This window comes from Sinohyriopsis cumingii, unplaced genomic scaffold (assembly GCF_028554795.1).
Source record: "Sinohyriopsis cumingii isolate HCF-2022 unplaced genomic scaffold, ASM2855479v2 utg000127l, whole genome shotgun sequence".
NCBI classification, from domain to species: domain Eukaryota; kingdom Metazoa; phylum Mollusca; class Bivalvia; order Unionida; family Unionidae; genus Sinohyriopsis; species Sinohyriopsis cumingii.
In genome coordinates this window covers 7,026,256-7,044,226 of record NW_028315871.1, presented here as the reverse complement: position 1 = coordinate 7,044,226, position 17,971 = coordinate 7,026,256, and the positions used below count along the sequence as shown (strand labels likewise).

General features: G+C 33.7%; 1 protein-coding gene across 1 annotated transcript in view; it reads right to left on the bottom strand.

Moving 5' to 3' along the window:
* Positions 1-383: 383 nt before the first annotated feature.
* Positions 384-17,971, bottom strand: part of LOC149774876 (uncharacterized) — a 138,068-nt gene continuing 120,480 nt past the window's right edge. Inside the window, exons 2-4 of the mRNA XM_089944706.1 lie at positions 5,239-5,569; positions 2,634-3,389; positions 384-2,423 (exon numbers count right to left, since the gene is read on the bottom strand). Of these exons, the coding sequence (XP_089800832.1) occupies positions 1,752-2,423; positions 2,634-3,389; positions 5,239-5,556 (1,746 nt within the window). The 5' untranslated portion in view covers positions 5,557-5,569 and the 3' untranslated portion in view covers positions 384-1,751. The remainder of the gene's footprint in view (positions 2,424-2,633; positions 3,390-5,238; positions 5,570-17,971) is intronic.

Sequence of the window (17,971 nt, the reverse complement as noted above, 5' to 3'; positions counted from 1 at the left end):
ATGTTACTTTGTACTAGACCACAGAGTTGTAACAATTCACTAGTATCAAACAAACTGCATTACATTGATTTGACGTCAATTTTAGTTGTTTACAATGATGTGGTTTACGTACAATTTATTAAATAAAACAACTGTCAGTTCATCGGACACGTCAAGCATGTGCTATTAATTTTTATTGACACCGCTTTCATTGAACTTAAGAGAGAATTTAAAAATTAAAAGATTTATTAAATTTGAAAATTAAAAGATTTATTGAATTTAAAAATTAAAAGAGTTATTGGATTTAATCGAATACTGAAAACATGTCCCACAAGAAGATGTCTTTCTGTTATGCTGAGTCAATATAAAGAAGAAATAAACTGAACATACATTAAATAATGATCATACGTGTGTACACTTTATTCAGTGTCTCCAGATATAAGAAAATTAACAAAAAATATATTGCGAGTTAGCGAATCAGACTGAGCAAAAATATTTAATCTCCGTCGTATAAAAAGCATGAACATTATTCATAAACCACACACACATATATAATTCAGCACTTCTAGATACCTACAATTTACGGCTACCGTTCTCTGTGTTTATCGAAAGGGTTTATATAACAAGCGCTTTGAATCATTTGCTATAAACGAAATCATATACATAACATGGTCATTCCATTGTTGGTAAATTAAGCTGTAGCCTAGAATAAGGCAATGACACTGTTTTTCATGAATTACAGCACAAATATGGATCACCTATTCTGCAATGGACCAGTTGTTCAACATAACCCTATATTGTAACTAAAATTATGTGTTTACCTAAACGCTCTGTGTCATGAGTCTTAAATCATATAGGAAATCAGACAAAACAATGTAGTTGCGAAGCAAAGAGAACGATAGATCCATAGTATCACTGCACTATGCACGTTTCTGACGCTATGTATAAACAGAATCATTTACATAAGTTAAAAATCGTGTTTTCATTAAGCTTAGGCTGCCATTGGACTCAAGGTAGCGTTCCTTCTTTTCTTTCAGGATTGATTCAGCCTGTAGCTGACGGTGATAATCGGTATAGTTGCTTCATGGTCAAAACATGGTATGCGAATACACAAGAGGGACTGTGTCGACGTATTATAACGGAGGGACTTTGTTGACGATAATGCTTTCCGACACTGTGTTTAGTGCACAGACACCGTATTCAGCAGATTCCGCAATCTCTGTGACGGTCTTACCTACGATGTCTTACCTACGAGAGGAGAAGCATTGGCATTGAGAACAAGTATACGGTCTCCAATCGACATCTGGTGGCAGTCGTTCTCAAATGGCCATGTCTGACAATACCGAAATGGTGTTCAGATGTAAGCTTCAAAGATTGTTCTGCAAGAGTTCAAGTTCATATATCTCTATGAGATTTGAGATCAAATGAGCAAAGATGTAAACTTAGCTATACTTTAGTGTCCCAGGGATGATTATGTCAAAGCCTGTTGCTCAATGCGGAGATTGGCGATGGTAATTAATCGTCATCATCAAGCGTTACCAATGCATTAGACCGGAAGCAGATATGTTTGTCAATTGCTAATACTGCATTTAGTTTCCCAATTTCTACAAACACATGTTGACGCATGGTTATATTAAATATGCATTGATATTTATATATTCTTTAAACTGCTTGTATTTGTACTTCGTCCTCTTTCTTTATAGATGTTACTTCTTCCTGCTTTTATCTTTCGAATTCAACCTTTTCCTTGTCTAATCTCTTTTCTTCCTCTTCTAAGTCCGTCTCTTCCATTTATACGTTCTACCATTATTGTTTGCAACAAGTTCGTCTGTCAATGTTATTATTTTAATGACCTGATCTCTAAGAATTCCAGGATCGTCTTCAAAATTGTCGATAATAACGCTGCGGTAATTGCATTCCTTCAAAATACTTTCTATGTCTCCTCCCTGTGAGCGGATGTGCTCCGAAAAAGATGTCTTCCGATTGTGTTTCTTCATGTTTCTCTTAAAATTGTCCCCGTGTGTGAAAATAACTACACCATACTTTACCAGGATATCATTTCCTAACGTCCTCTTTAGCCTCCTAAACGCCAATCTGTCCCCCGCTCTAATCCTGACATCTATTCTAAAAACAAAAAGAAAAGCATGGAATCCCTGAGGTCGGTATTCTATAGCAGTATCAAATGTTTTATATGTCTCCTCAATGGAACCGAGGTATATTGATCCCGGTGTGTCCACCAAACAAACTTCTCTTCCGCCTATGACACCAATTTCCATTTGACAGCTGGTCGATATAGATTCACTTCCCATATGCGAATGGAATCTTTGTTCACCGAAGATACTGTTTGCAGTTTCGCTTTTTCCGTTACCAGTCATTCCTACTAGGATAATGCTTAGAGGCTGACCGAGTGGGAGGTCTTTGACAGGCGTTCCATAAGCACGTGTCTGAAAAGAGAAAATTAATTAAATCAGCTTGCAATATGTGTAAATGAAATACTTTACCGCTTACTTTTTATTTTGTAAAAGTAAAGTCGATATGTTTGTCTTCCGCATCAATCAACAGACGTTATATCTTATTATAGCAATGATCTCGTCAATGCCACATTTTAAATGCAAAATATTTTTGAAGTCCAACCATAAGAAACATATGCTTACCGATATATGTGGCTGAACGTCTTTGAAGAACATTTGTACCTCATTCCTGAAGCCTCCAAATATTTTATGTTGCATGTAGTAATCAAGAGTGTGCTGAATCTGATCTCCAGTAGTCGTGACATCTAATGTTGAAATAACTTGAGTGAAACGTAACATCACAGTTTGAATCCTTTTTTCAATTCTATCACCCTTTGCAAGCTGCTCCTTAGTCATGTGCTCTAAAGTATATTCTAGGTTCTTCTTCAGCATGCATTTTGCCTGCAAGGTGTCGTCATACATTTCTTCAAATTCTGTAAGATAAGTCTCAAGACCTTTCTGACGCACAAATTCAGGAACATCTGGATCAAGATCGGACAGTGGAACTAATTCGCACATGAGAGGCGCCCCCTTTCCTTCGCTTATCTTTTCGACTTGAGTTTGGAAATCATCCAAAGCTTTCAGCATGCTGTCGACATCTTTTGGCAATTCTATGCATTGAGTGGTGCCATAATAGCTGAATTTTATTTGAGCACTCATCTTAAGTTCCTGCTCCAGTTTTCTAAAATTTGCCTTGCCTTCAACATTGAGGATACCGTTGACTTGAAGCCCCGCTCTAACGTTTGCTTCTATTTCTTCTTTTTGTTTAGAGTCAGATGCGATGATGCGTATACTGATGACCAAGTCTCCTCCATAAATGACTGAGCGAATGTAATGGGTGCACTCCGTTTTCTTGTTCCAGTTCTTAACTGGTTGTGGGTTCCTCAGTGTTTTACAGACCTGTCAACAAGAAATTATTCAACTGAAGCAGTAGAATAATAAAGGCATGCTTAAACAAACCTTTGAACAATACCAGTGAACTTTAAAGTTATAATTAGTCTTTTGTATTCAAAATGTATTGGCTTATCTCCAGAATTGGAGGGAAAAAGCGAGATGGCAAATGAGTATCCTATGACGTAACACATGGTCAATGTGTAAATTAATTTAAGACAATTTGTCTCTTGGGATCTCTATTGTCTGCTATTGTGAAACAAATGTAATTTAACTGTTTATTCATCTCCCGCTACTTAATCAGGTTAAATGATAGTCAAATCACTTAAATTCAATAATAGAGGCCTCCTGTCCATACTATATAATAATAATTATGATATACACAACTGGAACACCGCATTTTCCTTAATTTTTATTAGATATAAATTCTGGATTTCTACATTTATCTCCAAACTAATAACATTTTTTCGTGATTTGATTCGGTAGTAGATGAAAGAACCTCATTCCTGGCCATTATCTGTACATGTAGTGTGATAAATTATATAGCGTCACTGCATCACTGCTAGCCATAAGCGAGACAACTTTTTCAACGCTTGTTTGTACATAATATACATTTCTTAGATATTGTCTTCTAATAATGTCATATTCTGGGCAAACTCCAACAAAATGAAATTCATCCTCTGTTATATAAATATTTCATCTCCTGCACAGTTCACAAAATCTGAATGCTCTATCAAGATTTTCCCTTCTTCCTGTTTGAATCATTAGTTTATAGCTTGAACTCCATAGCAGCACTAAATGTTTTTTTTACATTAAAAGGTATATCGCAGGAGAGGTAGTTCTCATAGTGTGGTAGAGATGTATACAGTCTATAGTAGTAGCATTTGGGGAATTAGTAATACGTTCTGACTAGTTTTGAAATGCCTTGTCTCTAATTCTACGTGAGATTCAAAGTATGCATCGCCAACACGTTATTTATACATATCCAAAGCCATATTGACAGAACATCTTTATTCTTTGTTGCCCACGTGACTCTAAGATCTTCGTCTAACTTTTTCAACGTAATATAATATTGATGGGGATATCTGGCATTCGATAATTTTAATCCAATATTGTATACATCTTACCATATATGAGATAAAGAAAGGAAATCTACCGCATTCGTCTATAGACATCCAATTATGTACAGTATTTGAAACAGAGAGCTATCTCTAATAACACTGAAACTGCACTTCCTCTATATTCGTCGAGTATTCAAATGCCCATATTTCAGGTCCATAACACAATCTTGATTTTAATCACCGAGTCAAATGTTTTAAATATATCTCTGATATGGAACTGCCCAAACTGCTTTTGAAAATAAAATGTTCGTGTCACAGACGTTTTGGCTTGTGTAGCTAGCATTTTGTTAGCCATAAACCATCTCAACTTTGGTGTAAACATTAATCCCATATATTTTTACTAAGGCACTACTTCTATTCGTTCTTCATTCAAATATAATGTTTCCGTTCTCTTCACATATCTCCCATTCCTCAATACCACTATTTTTGTCTAGTTTATGTTTACCTCCTGGCCAATTATATCACAAACGCTTGCTATAATATACATTTGTTGTTGTGGCAATATAACTTTATCGAAACAGTTTGCAATATCATCTGCGTACACTAATGCAACTTGTTCTTCAATGTATGGGGTGATAATTACGCCTTTGGTACATTTCCTTCATAACTCTGATCATTTATATACAACCTCAATAAAATTGGGCATACAAAGCATGGAAAGCAAAACTCCAAGACAAGTAAATGACAATTGTCTGGTGAATCCCAGGATATTAACCATGTCCTAAATGAACACTCACCCTTTCTACATGAGCTACGGCCAGAATCTCTACAGCATTCTCCTCCGACCTGTTTTCCGTGAGATATGACCCCATTCCTTGGATTTTCAGAATCCCAGCTTTAACTTTCAACGATATGTCTCCCGAAACATTAAGCACATTTTTCACATCAGAACAGCTCTTAATTACATGATATTTGATATTTGTTGAAGGACATTCCTCAGTGTGTGGATTGTCTGTACACTCCTCCGGAAAAATGTCACGTCCAATTGCATTGTTCCTTAGGTTATAAGTTCTACCCAGGGTCATTCCCGGTCGATAGGGTAACATTTCTGTCATTTTTATTTTCTTACTGAAATTGAAAATAACGACTAAGTGTAAAAACATATGCGTTATAATAAACGTTACTAATTGTAATTGCTTCATAAAAAGCACACTACGGATTTATTTTAGGAGTATTTTTATTATACTTTTAATCGACATCGTAGTATTCGTATGATATATTATTAAGACTATATGGTCTTAAGTTAAGTAATAGAAAAGAGCAAAAAGCTAACATGTTTTGTTAAATTCAAAAATAATTTATTGTCCTTGAACACAAAGTAAAAGTGTAAAATGAACTTAGGATATCGCAAACTAAATCACAAATAATCCCAGAATTTCTAACACAAATCGTAATAATTAAGGTTATGAATAAACTTTAGTTGAACTCCAAATTAAATCCAACGATTGAAGTGTTGATGTGCTTATGACGGACTGTATCATAGTGATGTTAGAACAGTCCTTGTTGAATCGCAATAATGAAATCCAAGAATCCTAATCTAAAATTCACTATAAATCTATGTCTCTATTTCCAAGAATGTTATTGTTGAGCACTTTGTATTTCCAGAAAATTATAACTGAATTAAATAATTTGACAAATTAAATTCCAGCCCACATGAAATACTGGACACAATAAAAACACAACTGATTCTGCTCAGATCTTACAGCACGAATTAATAATTTTTGGATAAACAAGCTTATATAGTCCTCTATTTGACCTCAGGTCACAATTAGCATTTTCTAAAACGACTATTACCTAATGGAAAATTTCATTCTGGAAGGTTCCAAATCTTTAAAGGATAAACTTTTAGTTATAATTGAACGGTCTGTTACTAAAATTATAATATAAAACGTGGTGAACGACAGGTAGACACGGCGTTTCATGATAATTTTCAATGTTCTGGAATATGATTGAGAAAAACATGTTGCTTACAAAACAAAATCAATTATTCCGGTCAGGTAGAAAATGAACTTGATTTTGGACAAGGTCGGATCCAAAATATAATTATCCATAGTATATAATAAATATAAAAAACTAACAAATAATGCAACTAAAATATACATACAAAATCTCAAAATTTCAACTCAAATGAAATGTTTTCAAATGTTTTAAATACAATCACTGGTAATTTGTTTATAAACCTTCCTTTTATAATGACCCCACTGCGTTTATTTCCTTTTTCTGGGTATGTATGTGTCACACTTTTATTCTTTTGGTCTTGTATACGAGAATCAGGGTTACAATTAATATAATGGGTATATGTATACGACAGTCAAGACACATTTCTAAATTTGTCATAAACGTAACTTTTTTGAATTAGTATGATCAATATGAAGTATTATACCATGAATGTGCTACAAACATCTGGACTTACAATGCGTCATAACATCCGTACATAGTGATGTGTGCAACACCAGTCTACCGGAACCAGAAAGTCAATAAATTCACAGAAATAAACATCTGAATGAGGTCTACAGAGGAGTCTTACAGGGAAAAGTAATTTTATAACCTGATTGTACACACACACACACACACATATACACACACGCAAACAATAAAACAAGCAAACACACAAATGATGCATTAATTTAAAGCAAAAAAGAATTCCAGCTCTATATATCGTACACACAATGTCACAGAAAATCTTGGTACCATTTGGTACAGTTTGTACATTTAAATACCGATACCGATACTGTTCTGACTCTATGATCTTAAAACAAGTAATAATAGATAATGAGAAGCATCAAGCTTTGTAAACTTCAACAAATAACCTATTTTCCTAGAATACAATGTGAAAATGTAATAAAAAGGAATCCACGATATTAAATTCCGAATAATCATAGAATTAAAGAAAAGTCCTACTGATTAAAGTTCTGAATACACTTTAGTGGAAATCCAATTTAAATCGAACACTGGAAGTGTTGATGTGCCTGTGGTGGCCCGTTTAATGGGAATGCGCCAACAGTCTTTTGTTCGATCAGATGAAAACAATCCAAGACTATATCCTTATTTAAAATTCAAGTCTTTATTGTGTTATTTTTTATGAGCACCCTTTATTTCCAGTGAATATATGATCTAAATACATAACATTCCAGGCCAAATGAACTACTGCGCACAACAATAATACAAATGATTCAGCTCAGATCATAAGGAACGAATGAATATTTTCTAGAAAAACAAGATAGTTCTCTACTTGACTTTGGGTCACAATTAGATTTTCAATAAACAAACTATTACCTAATGGAAAATAGCCTTCTAGAACCCTCGTAGCGTTTACAGAATAAAATCATAGTTATAATTAGGATATAAATTGTGGCAAACACAATGCCCTTTACTCAGACCAAGATAATAATCCAAATAGCTAAACCACTCATGGCAAACCTTTTGCTACGCATTACTTGTTTACAAAAATAAAAATATTTATGATTCTGATTAAGTTAAAATCACCTTGATTTTGGACAAGGCCATGTCCAACATACAGATATCCATAGCAAATAATGAAATATAAAATACATAAAAAGCTCACTAACAAACAATGAAAATTAAATATATGTAAGAATGCAAAATCGAAATATCAGTGCAGATATGACTAATTTCGAGTGATAAAGCCATTGGAATATTAGTGCATGAACGTATATATCACCTATCAGCTTGGACTCATATTCATCAGAATTTATTAATGATTCTATAATTTATAAACCTTCGTTGTTGTCCTGGCCTCTTTGGTCGGAAAGGCGAAAAAGTTCGAGCGACTTTCTATTTAATTTTCTGCGAGGATTTTGCGGAATAAAATATGAAGAATGTGATATAATATTTCTTCCTCTATAGCAGACCTGCCAGCCTTAACAGGACCTTTTTATTAATGCAGTCGATTTGCATTTCATAAGTTTGAACACTTTCCAGTATGGTGTAATAGCTTGTGCTCCTAAAAGATAGCTCATGTGAGCTTAATGTTAAAAACAAATGCAATACCCTGATAGAATTTGTTTTAACCGCGTTACAAATATACCTCAGATTACACTTTCTAAAACCGAACGCTGTCTATCATACTATAAAAGTGATCAGGTAAGTAACTTCCAAATATTCCGTACCACACATAAACCTGGATTTCAGGCTGGTATTCCCGTCCATGGAATAATCTGTTTTACCCATTATATATTTTTCTATTCAAGATTGTAACGCTCAACTAAATTTGCGGTACTTTTTGAAAAATACTATATATGTGACTGTACGTCACATTTCTGCATTAATCTGTGAACAGTGGTAGAGGCAAAGGTACATTTTTATTTACCATTCACTCGAATTACCTCTTTGGAATCATGTTCCGTGAAAGAATTGAATATTCATTTACAAAAATTCATCCAACTTTAAAACGAATCTTAAAATAAGAATTTCGCTACTTTCTGAGCGAGGAACGCTTTTGGGGTATACACACCTGGTTTAAATGATTGGCTCAAAGACACTAAAATAAAATAGAAATGATTGCAAAACATACCATGCTTTAATTAAGAAGAATAAAAAAGTTAATACTGAGTCTACTAAATTTAGTTGTTTTATTTGCTGAAAAAAGTCAATTATAACATTAGAACATACTTTACTAATAAATGTGTATATCTTGTTCATGGTTCACGCGCATTTTCAAAAAATGAATTCAGTGTCTTTTCCAGGTTGTTGTTTTTTCTTTTCTTTCAAGGATGAAATTCTTTTTATCAAGGCTAACGTATGACCAATAATGAGTGGAATTAAAGAAACGTTTTGCTTAAGTAACGTCCATTTTTCACATTACAAATATTTTATTTCTTGCTTCCAATAACATCTGAATCAGACAGATGTAATAAACCGTAATCTTTGTTAATATGGTAATATATCTGTATATACTTAAAAGTCGTATAAATTTGCTTGTTAAGTCATTTCAATTTACAAAATATAAATGTTAACTTTCCTTTGCTGAACTGCATTATGGTAGTATAGAATGAAATATTGAAATTAGTTGTTTTCCTTTCAAACTTCTAATTTTAACGAATCAGAATGATTAGTTGAAAATCAAGGCACCAGTGTCTCAAGTAGAATATATATTGATTAACATAGCATTTAAATAAGGAAAACAAATGTTATTATTGTCAGCAAATTCAAAACTACACAATGATTTTGGTATATGAACAACTTGAAATCTACATGCATACTATGCAATGTGACCATTTAATATTAGAGTTTTAAAAACTAAACAACAAAATGAAAAGTATTAGAATCCAATCTCATAAGAAAAACGTTTTCATCTTGAATTAGTCTTTGTTAATAAAACCAAAACGGGACCCCGAGTAGCCGAGTGGTCTAAAGCGCTCTCCGTTACGGATCACTGCCATGTCACCTATGTCTTCGTGGGTTCGAGTCTCGGATTCAGCCTATGTGGGTATGTGAGAAAGCGTGCCAGTAGCTTCTCGTGGGTCGGTGGATCTTTCCGGGGTTTTCCCAGGTTCTTCCTCCGCCATGTATAGCATATTGTGTGCTGCAAAATGGCGTTAAACCCTACAACAACAACAATAAAACCAAAAACTAACATTTTTCAAAGAAATTAAAACTCCTTAAGATGATTAGGTTAAGATCCATCACATTTTACGACTTAATTGAAAAGGTAGCGGCAGTCAGGCGGAACAGACTCTAATTGATTTACTTAAAATATAATTTGTCAAATCATTAAAATAAGGCTTCCTGGGAAAAATTATCAAAAAGCTCAGCAGAGTGTTGAAACATCCTCTAATTCATTTGCTTAAAAATATAATTTGTCTAATCGTCAAAATAAAACTTTCTGGAAAAAATTACCACGAAGCCTTTACATCAAAAGCAAAAGCCTCGTTGTGATTTCTAGGTCGCAGGTAAATCATTTACTACGTCGAGAAAACGCGCTTGTTGCTTCAGCCAAATATTTTATCAAGTCCGATTCAGTATCTTGTTCGAGGATCGTGTAAATTTATCGTTATAAATTAAAATTATTAATATATCCATAATAATGAATGTTGGAGAAGCACATTCGGTTAGATTAGCACGAGAGCGACTAGAATCAATAAAGAAATATCTTCCCGTAAGAGATTCTGTTAGGCAAAAAATACAAGCACGATGGGAAGCACTGGAGGATTTGGTAGAATCATCTGAATTATTGATCAAACCCATTACAACGACTACTGAAATAGTTATATTGGGAGATATTAAAGATCCTGAGGAAAGAAAAAGTCAATTCTTCCAGTATTAAAACAAGCCGCGGTGCAGGCTGAAAAAACTGCATTGCGAACTAAAAAAATAAAAGGGATTTTACGAGATCTTCCAGTTGTTAAATAAATAAATAATTAAATAAAATGATAGTACATAAAAACCATCGCAAGCCTATACCTATTCGGGTAATAAACTCGCGGTTACCTAGTATATGAAATTTCTTACGGAAGTGGATTCGGTGATGATGTAAAAGTTTTATCACGAGGATAGCTCCTAAAACAGGACCTATCGCAAAACAATTATCAATGAAGGCGATGGATTTTATTCGTGATAAAGCCACTGCTGCTATTGGTGATGTTGCTGATAAAGCGTTTCATGCCGTCAAGGACAGAATAGAAACACTGATACGTAAAAAACAACCGGTCAAATTGCCCAGAACCTCGGTGATGCCTAGTGATCTTAGTATAGTGATAAATGATGCAGCAAATCAAAAACAAGCAGAACTGATAAATCAAGGAACCGAACAAATAAATACGAGTCTGATATCGGGAAGTGGTCTTCGTTTTAGAAGATAACAAATTTATAATAAAATGTTTAAACGAACGTCCGACTCGGCTTTTAACATGGATGAACCGGTGCATAAAGATGAATCAATACGGGATTATCAATATTATTCATATGATGCGGTGATACCAAATAATGAGGGACGAATTGATCTACGGGTTCATGATACAAGCAGATATTTTCTACCCTGTGAAGCATTTATTGAATTTGTAGGCGAAATTATAAGAACAGATGATACAGTATACGATGCCAATTTTAGAGTTGGTTTTGTTAATAACGGTATTATGGCATTACTTAAAAGTGCAATATACATGATTGATGGAAAAGAAATTGAGTCAATTCATGATAATGTTGATACTGCTACAACGATTATAGGCCTAGCGAGATACTCAGATGATTATACTAGATCAGCTGGTCCAAGTATGATGTTTGCCAAGAATAATTCTGATCACGCTTATCACAGACCATATGATATAGGAGTATCAAGAAATGCAGATGATACCGCTGATGTTAATACGGCACCAGTAGTTATGGGTGTTAATCCTAATTATAATTTAGGATTTGCTACGCGTAAAATGATGTTAAAAGGTGATCGTAAAAGATTTTCATGTGCAATTCCATTATCTCACATCTTTGGATTTTGTAGAAATGTCAGAAAAGTTATTTTTGGAGCTAAACACACAGTTGTTCTTTATCGAAAAGGTGATAGTAACGATGCTATTTGGAGACCTGTTGGTGATGCTGGTAAAATAGTATTATCTAAACTCACACTGTGGATGCCGGTAATGACCCCATCACTTGTTGATGAGCAGAAGCTACTTTCTTTTATGGATCAGGGCGGTAAATCAATAATATGGTTAACAACAATTACTGATAGTATCACTAGTAGAGTAAATCATATTTTTCCTGGCACATATCATCACAGCAAGGTGTTTCTGCACCAAGACATATATTCATTGCTCTTCAGTTGGCTGATCGATTAAACGATCAAGAAAGAAATCCAATGGTATTTGATCAAATTGGTGCCACTGAGAATAAAACGGGCATCAGGAACCATCTGAGATGGTATCATTAGATTTTAGAGATAATTCAGTGGCACGTGTTTATTATCGTTTAATGAGTGACATGGGACAAGATCAAAACCCAGATACTGGTTTACACATATCACAGTTAGATTTTACAAATTTGTATCCGATTTATTATTTTTCACTAGAACATATTGATTTAGTAAAACAGTCCGTTGTTGACATACATTTCCGAGCTAAAATAGCTAATCCGGGTCCTGCTGAATTTAGAACAATTGCTGTTATACTTAGCGATAGAACTATGCTTCTCGAAGTTATTGGTGGACGAATGAGAGTGATTGAAGCTCCAGTGGAAAAAAATGTGAGATTAATTTAAATCAATCGTTTTTATTATAAAATGCCATACAGTTACGTTAGTGTTACTCTGACTCCGGGTCAGGTAAAAAAAAAACTTCAATCAAAAACAACAAAAATCTGTGGAGCAAAAATAACATTAAAACATAATCAAGTTTCCGGTGGTCCAAATAAATTATCATTAACCAGTACCCAACTAAAACATTTTAATAAGGCGAAATCAGCAAATACAGGAATTCAAAGTGATCTTTCTCCAAGCGCTATCAAGGATATGATTAAAATAGGTGGTTTCTTCCCTCCTCTTGGTTTATTACCAGCATTAATTGCAAAAATAGCAGCTGTTTCTCCGGTTATAGGAAAAGCGGATGCATTAGGCGCTGCTGGATACGCCGGTAGTAAAGCAGTAGAAAAAAATAACAGGAGGAAAATATAAAAAAAGACGCGGATTAAGACTACCAGGAACCCCGCCATCGTGGTACGGACGCGGCCAGAGACTACCAGGAACCCCGCCATCGTGGTACCCAAAACGTTTTCCACAGTAACGAAACTCACACCGATGTCGAATTTTGATTTAATTGATGCAGCTAAAAAACTAAAAATAAAATTCTTTTGAGGTGTTTTTATGCGAGATCAGTTACCGGAACAACCGAATCATGATGAAACAGGAATTATAAATCTCAAAAAAAATCTGGTCCAGGGACTCACTGGGTTGCCTACGCGATAAATCCACGTGAAATTATTTACTTTGACTCGTATGGACCAGCTCCACGACGTGAGTTTCTAAATTATACACAACAATTAAATACTCCAATTTGGTATTCGACGTTACCAACACAAACACTAACTGATCCACCAATATGTGGCAGTGAAGCAATTAATGTTCTTGGTGCAATATCAAAATCAACTAAACCATATCATAAAGTCGTTCACGAAGACACCGCTGATAAATTAAATCAATCACTAATAAATAATGGTTGATATTTACGGACGATCCCTCTTATCGCGAACGTTAAAAAAAAATCGTTGACGTGGATTTACGCAACGAAGGACGAGGTTAATAATATCTTAGCACTATCCGGAATAGATCCGGATGAGGTTGTTACTTTTCAGGATCAACACGGAAAATTAAAAGCATGTAATACCAAACTAAATGATATAATTAGTCGGACCGAGCATAACACTCACGTGAATGATTTTACAAATTTCCAGGAAAGTATTAGAAAAACCGATGAAACTACTACTGCAAAAATCGATGAAAATATTAGAAAAACCGATGAAATGAGTACAAAACTCACTGATATTAAAATACTAATTCCTGGAATTATCGAAAAAACTGATCTTATTAAAATTCCGCTGATAATTTCACCACAGGTCAGCAATATTGTATCAATGATATCATCGGAATCCGGAACATGGTCACAAGAAAATAATATTTTTAAATTCACCGCAGCAGTTACGGGCGTATACAGGTTATCTGTATTGAGTCATGTAAGATTCAGAATAACCACAGCAAATTACACCTGGAGACATTACTCCAATAGATTTCTAGGTTTTATAACCGTTTTATTAAATAGCGGAACCGAAGAAGAGTTTACACTAAGACCACCTGATGACAAGGAAGTAGTTACAGCACAATATTGGTGGTGTATGGAATTTGTGGCAGAAACACCACAATTATTTACTTAAATAAGATAATAATGAACATCTCAGTCAACGATGCATCTCAATACAGATATAATCAAGCGCGTGAGTGGCAGGCATCATTAAAAATATCATTGACACGTACACGAGAAAAATAAAAAAATATCGGCGACGATTAGTTATCGCTGATGTAATTGTTTATTCAGTATCCGCCGCTGTTGCCGGAATAGGCGTAATATTATCCGTGGTGACAATGATGGCACCAGTAGCTGTCACGATTTGTATTTCAGCTACAACAACGATTGCTGGTGTTCTTCATATAATTGCGAAAAAAATATGTTCGTGTACAAATGAAAAATTATCCGCAAGCATGATAAAATTACACACAGCAACGGTCGCGTACTCGAAATTATCCTCGTTGTTATCGGCAAGTCTCAGTGATGGAGTTATATCCGATTTCGAATTTTCATCGATGATTAAAATTTATAATCAAGCTGATATTAAAGATACAAATAATAATAATGACGGAACTACTTCAGCAAACACAATCCCGCACAGGACCACGATGATTTCGGCGAGTTCAAATAAACCAGAATTTAGCATTAATTTTCCAACTGCAATTCCCGAGGACGAAATCGCGCTAGCACAATTACGAGTATATTATAGCTGGCCAAATATTAGATCTAAATCATTTGGTAAATCACTATCAAATAATCCGTTTGTGTTCGCAAATAAAAATAAAACAGACAGCACTCTTGACTGGACCGTCGTTGGATTACCAAATGGTAGTTATCAAGTTGAAGAAATCAATGATGAGTCATTACGCAGAATAAAAAATATCACCGGGGAAGAACCTAAAATAAAAATATCTGCCCATGAACCAACATTAACTTCTGTCATCGAAATAGAATCACCTAATTATGCTGTAGATATTTATGAGTCCACGATAAGAACTGTTCTAGGATGGCCTGAAATTCAACCACCAACACAACCAGTACCGCCAGAACCTAAAAATTCTGATTATACTACGGACAGGCAATCATATCATGATATTAATCCAAGTTACAAACAAAATTTACTTGAGATAAAAATTGCAAAATTAGAAAATAATTTTATCTTCAGAAAAAAAAGACGATATATTATTGGTTTTTGTTGTTAGGACAGTAAAAACAACAAGAAAAAGTATATTTTTTGAACTAAGTGATATTACTAGATTCTTCGAAGAAATTATTCAAGAGCATAAGAGACAACTACAGCTACTACGACAGTATTTTCAGGAGTGTGTTTTTAATACATCAAGTTCATGTAGCGAGATTATCAAACACACGGAAATACTAAATCAGCTCGCATACGACATGGAATATTTTAACCAGAGATTAACTCAGGTAATATTTGATGAAAGATCAGTCAGTAAACAACAATTTTTAACCGCGTATTCGCTGACAAGGAGTCGCTGCCAAATTAAAAATTTTCCGGATATAAAGTACCCGAATTAAGAAAATTCGTCAATGATATCATTGACGAGTTATTTCCTGAAATATTAACCGGGTGGAGAAAATCACTACCCATAGCAGCTATCCTTAGACACAATAATAATCCATCCGGGCGCGGTGGTAGGCATATTTCATCGGAAATAGTGAATATCACAACCGTAGTCGCAGTTAATCGTACATGCGATATCATCGAGGGCAGTTATAACACTAGCAAAGCAGTATTAAGTCAGGCTCAACAAGGATTTATTCTTTACTCATTTTCACCAAAAGAACCACCTGGATATTTAATCGTGCAGGAACCAATTAATCCGGTTTATATGCGATGCCATAATCGTTTGTTATCAAGGATGAATTTCAGACTAACAGATCAAGAAGGAAATTTATTGGATTTCAGAAACGAGGTACTAAGTATCAATTTACTTGTAAAATCTTAATAAAAAAAAGCAAAAAATATTATTCATTTACTGAAATATTTATATTTTTACTGAAATTTTTTGTGGTCTTTTTTTCTTTTTTCGACTGGGTAATTGGTAGTAAAAATCATAGAATTGTTGGATTGGTTAATTTCGACTGGGTAATTGGTAGTCAGATTCCTAAAATTGTTGGATTTTGCAGAATAATTTATTTTCATATAATAACAAAATAATCTGAAATTAATTAATTTTTTTTTACTGAAAATACTAAAAAATTAATTAATTGTATTGATTCTGATGGGGTAGTTGGCAGTAAAAATCATAAAATTGTTTGATTTTGTAATTCTGCTGGGGTAGTTGGTAGTAAAAATTACAAAATTGTTGGATTTTGCAGAATAATTTATTTTGATATAATAACAAAATAATCTGAAATAACAGAATAATCTGAAAATAATTTATTTTGATATAATAATAGAATAATCTGAAATAGCAATAATCTGAAAATAATTTTTAATTTACTGAAAATATTAAAAAATTAATTAATTTTGTTAATTCTGATGGGGTAAATGCATGTCAGAATCATAAAATTGTTGGATTTTGTAATTCCGATGGGGTAATTGGTAGTCAGAATCATAAAATTGTTGGATTTTGTAATTCCGATGGGGTAATTGGTAGTCAGAATCATAAAATTGTTGGATTTTGCAATTCCGATGGGATAATTGGTAGTCAGAAACATAAAATTGTTGGATTTTGTAATTCCGATGGGGTAATTGGTAGTCAGAATCATAAAATTGTTGGATTTTGTAATTCCGATGGGGTAGTTAGTGGTCAAAATCATGAAAACTGATCTTGTAAAATAATTTATTTTTATATAATAATATTAGATAACAAAAAATTACTGAAAATACTGAAAAATGGATGAATTTTGTAATTCTGATGGGGTGGTTGGTAGTAAAAATCATAAAATTGTTGGATTTTGTAATTCTGCTAGGGTAATTGGTAGTAAAAATCATAAAATTGTTGGATTTTGTTTATTCGACGGGGTGTCTACCTGAAAATTCAGTAAAAAAAATAGATATTTCAGTTTAAAAAAATAATTTCAGTAAAAATAAAAAAATTCAGTAAATAAATAATAATTTCAGTAAAATTTTACTTTTCGTCGCTAATATTTTTCTTAGTTGCCACACACGAGTATTAATTATCTTCTTTGCTTCGTACTCGTGAGATAATTCTGATCTATTTTTTCAATTGCTCGAGATAAATCGACAAACTCTTTTATTTGTTTTTCATCCAAGGCAGCTAGTGATTGATACATCGCTGACTGAATTTCTTTATAAACCTATATTCGGACAGTAGAATATATCTCCCTTCGTATTTATTCTGTTGTAGTGTTTCAAAATCAGAGATAATTTTTTCAGGAGTTAATTCATCAGATATTTTTATTCCGATATTTATTAGCTTTTCAGCAACATCAATTATATTGTTAATATTATCGTAGTTCATTATATATAATATACCGCATATCATACTTCTAAATCACTGGAACAAAATTATTTCAATTATCATTATCTAATACCAGAGGAACATAATAAAATGAAATCCAACTCCCAAATCGATGAGGAAACGATGATTTGATTATTTTTTCTGCAACATGTCGTACCACAGCCGAGTGAATGCAAAAATATTTTCCGGCAGCTGTCATAGACTGAAATATTATTTCCTCACCAGTCTCTA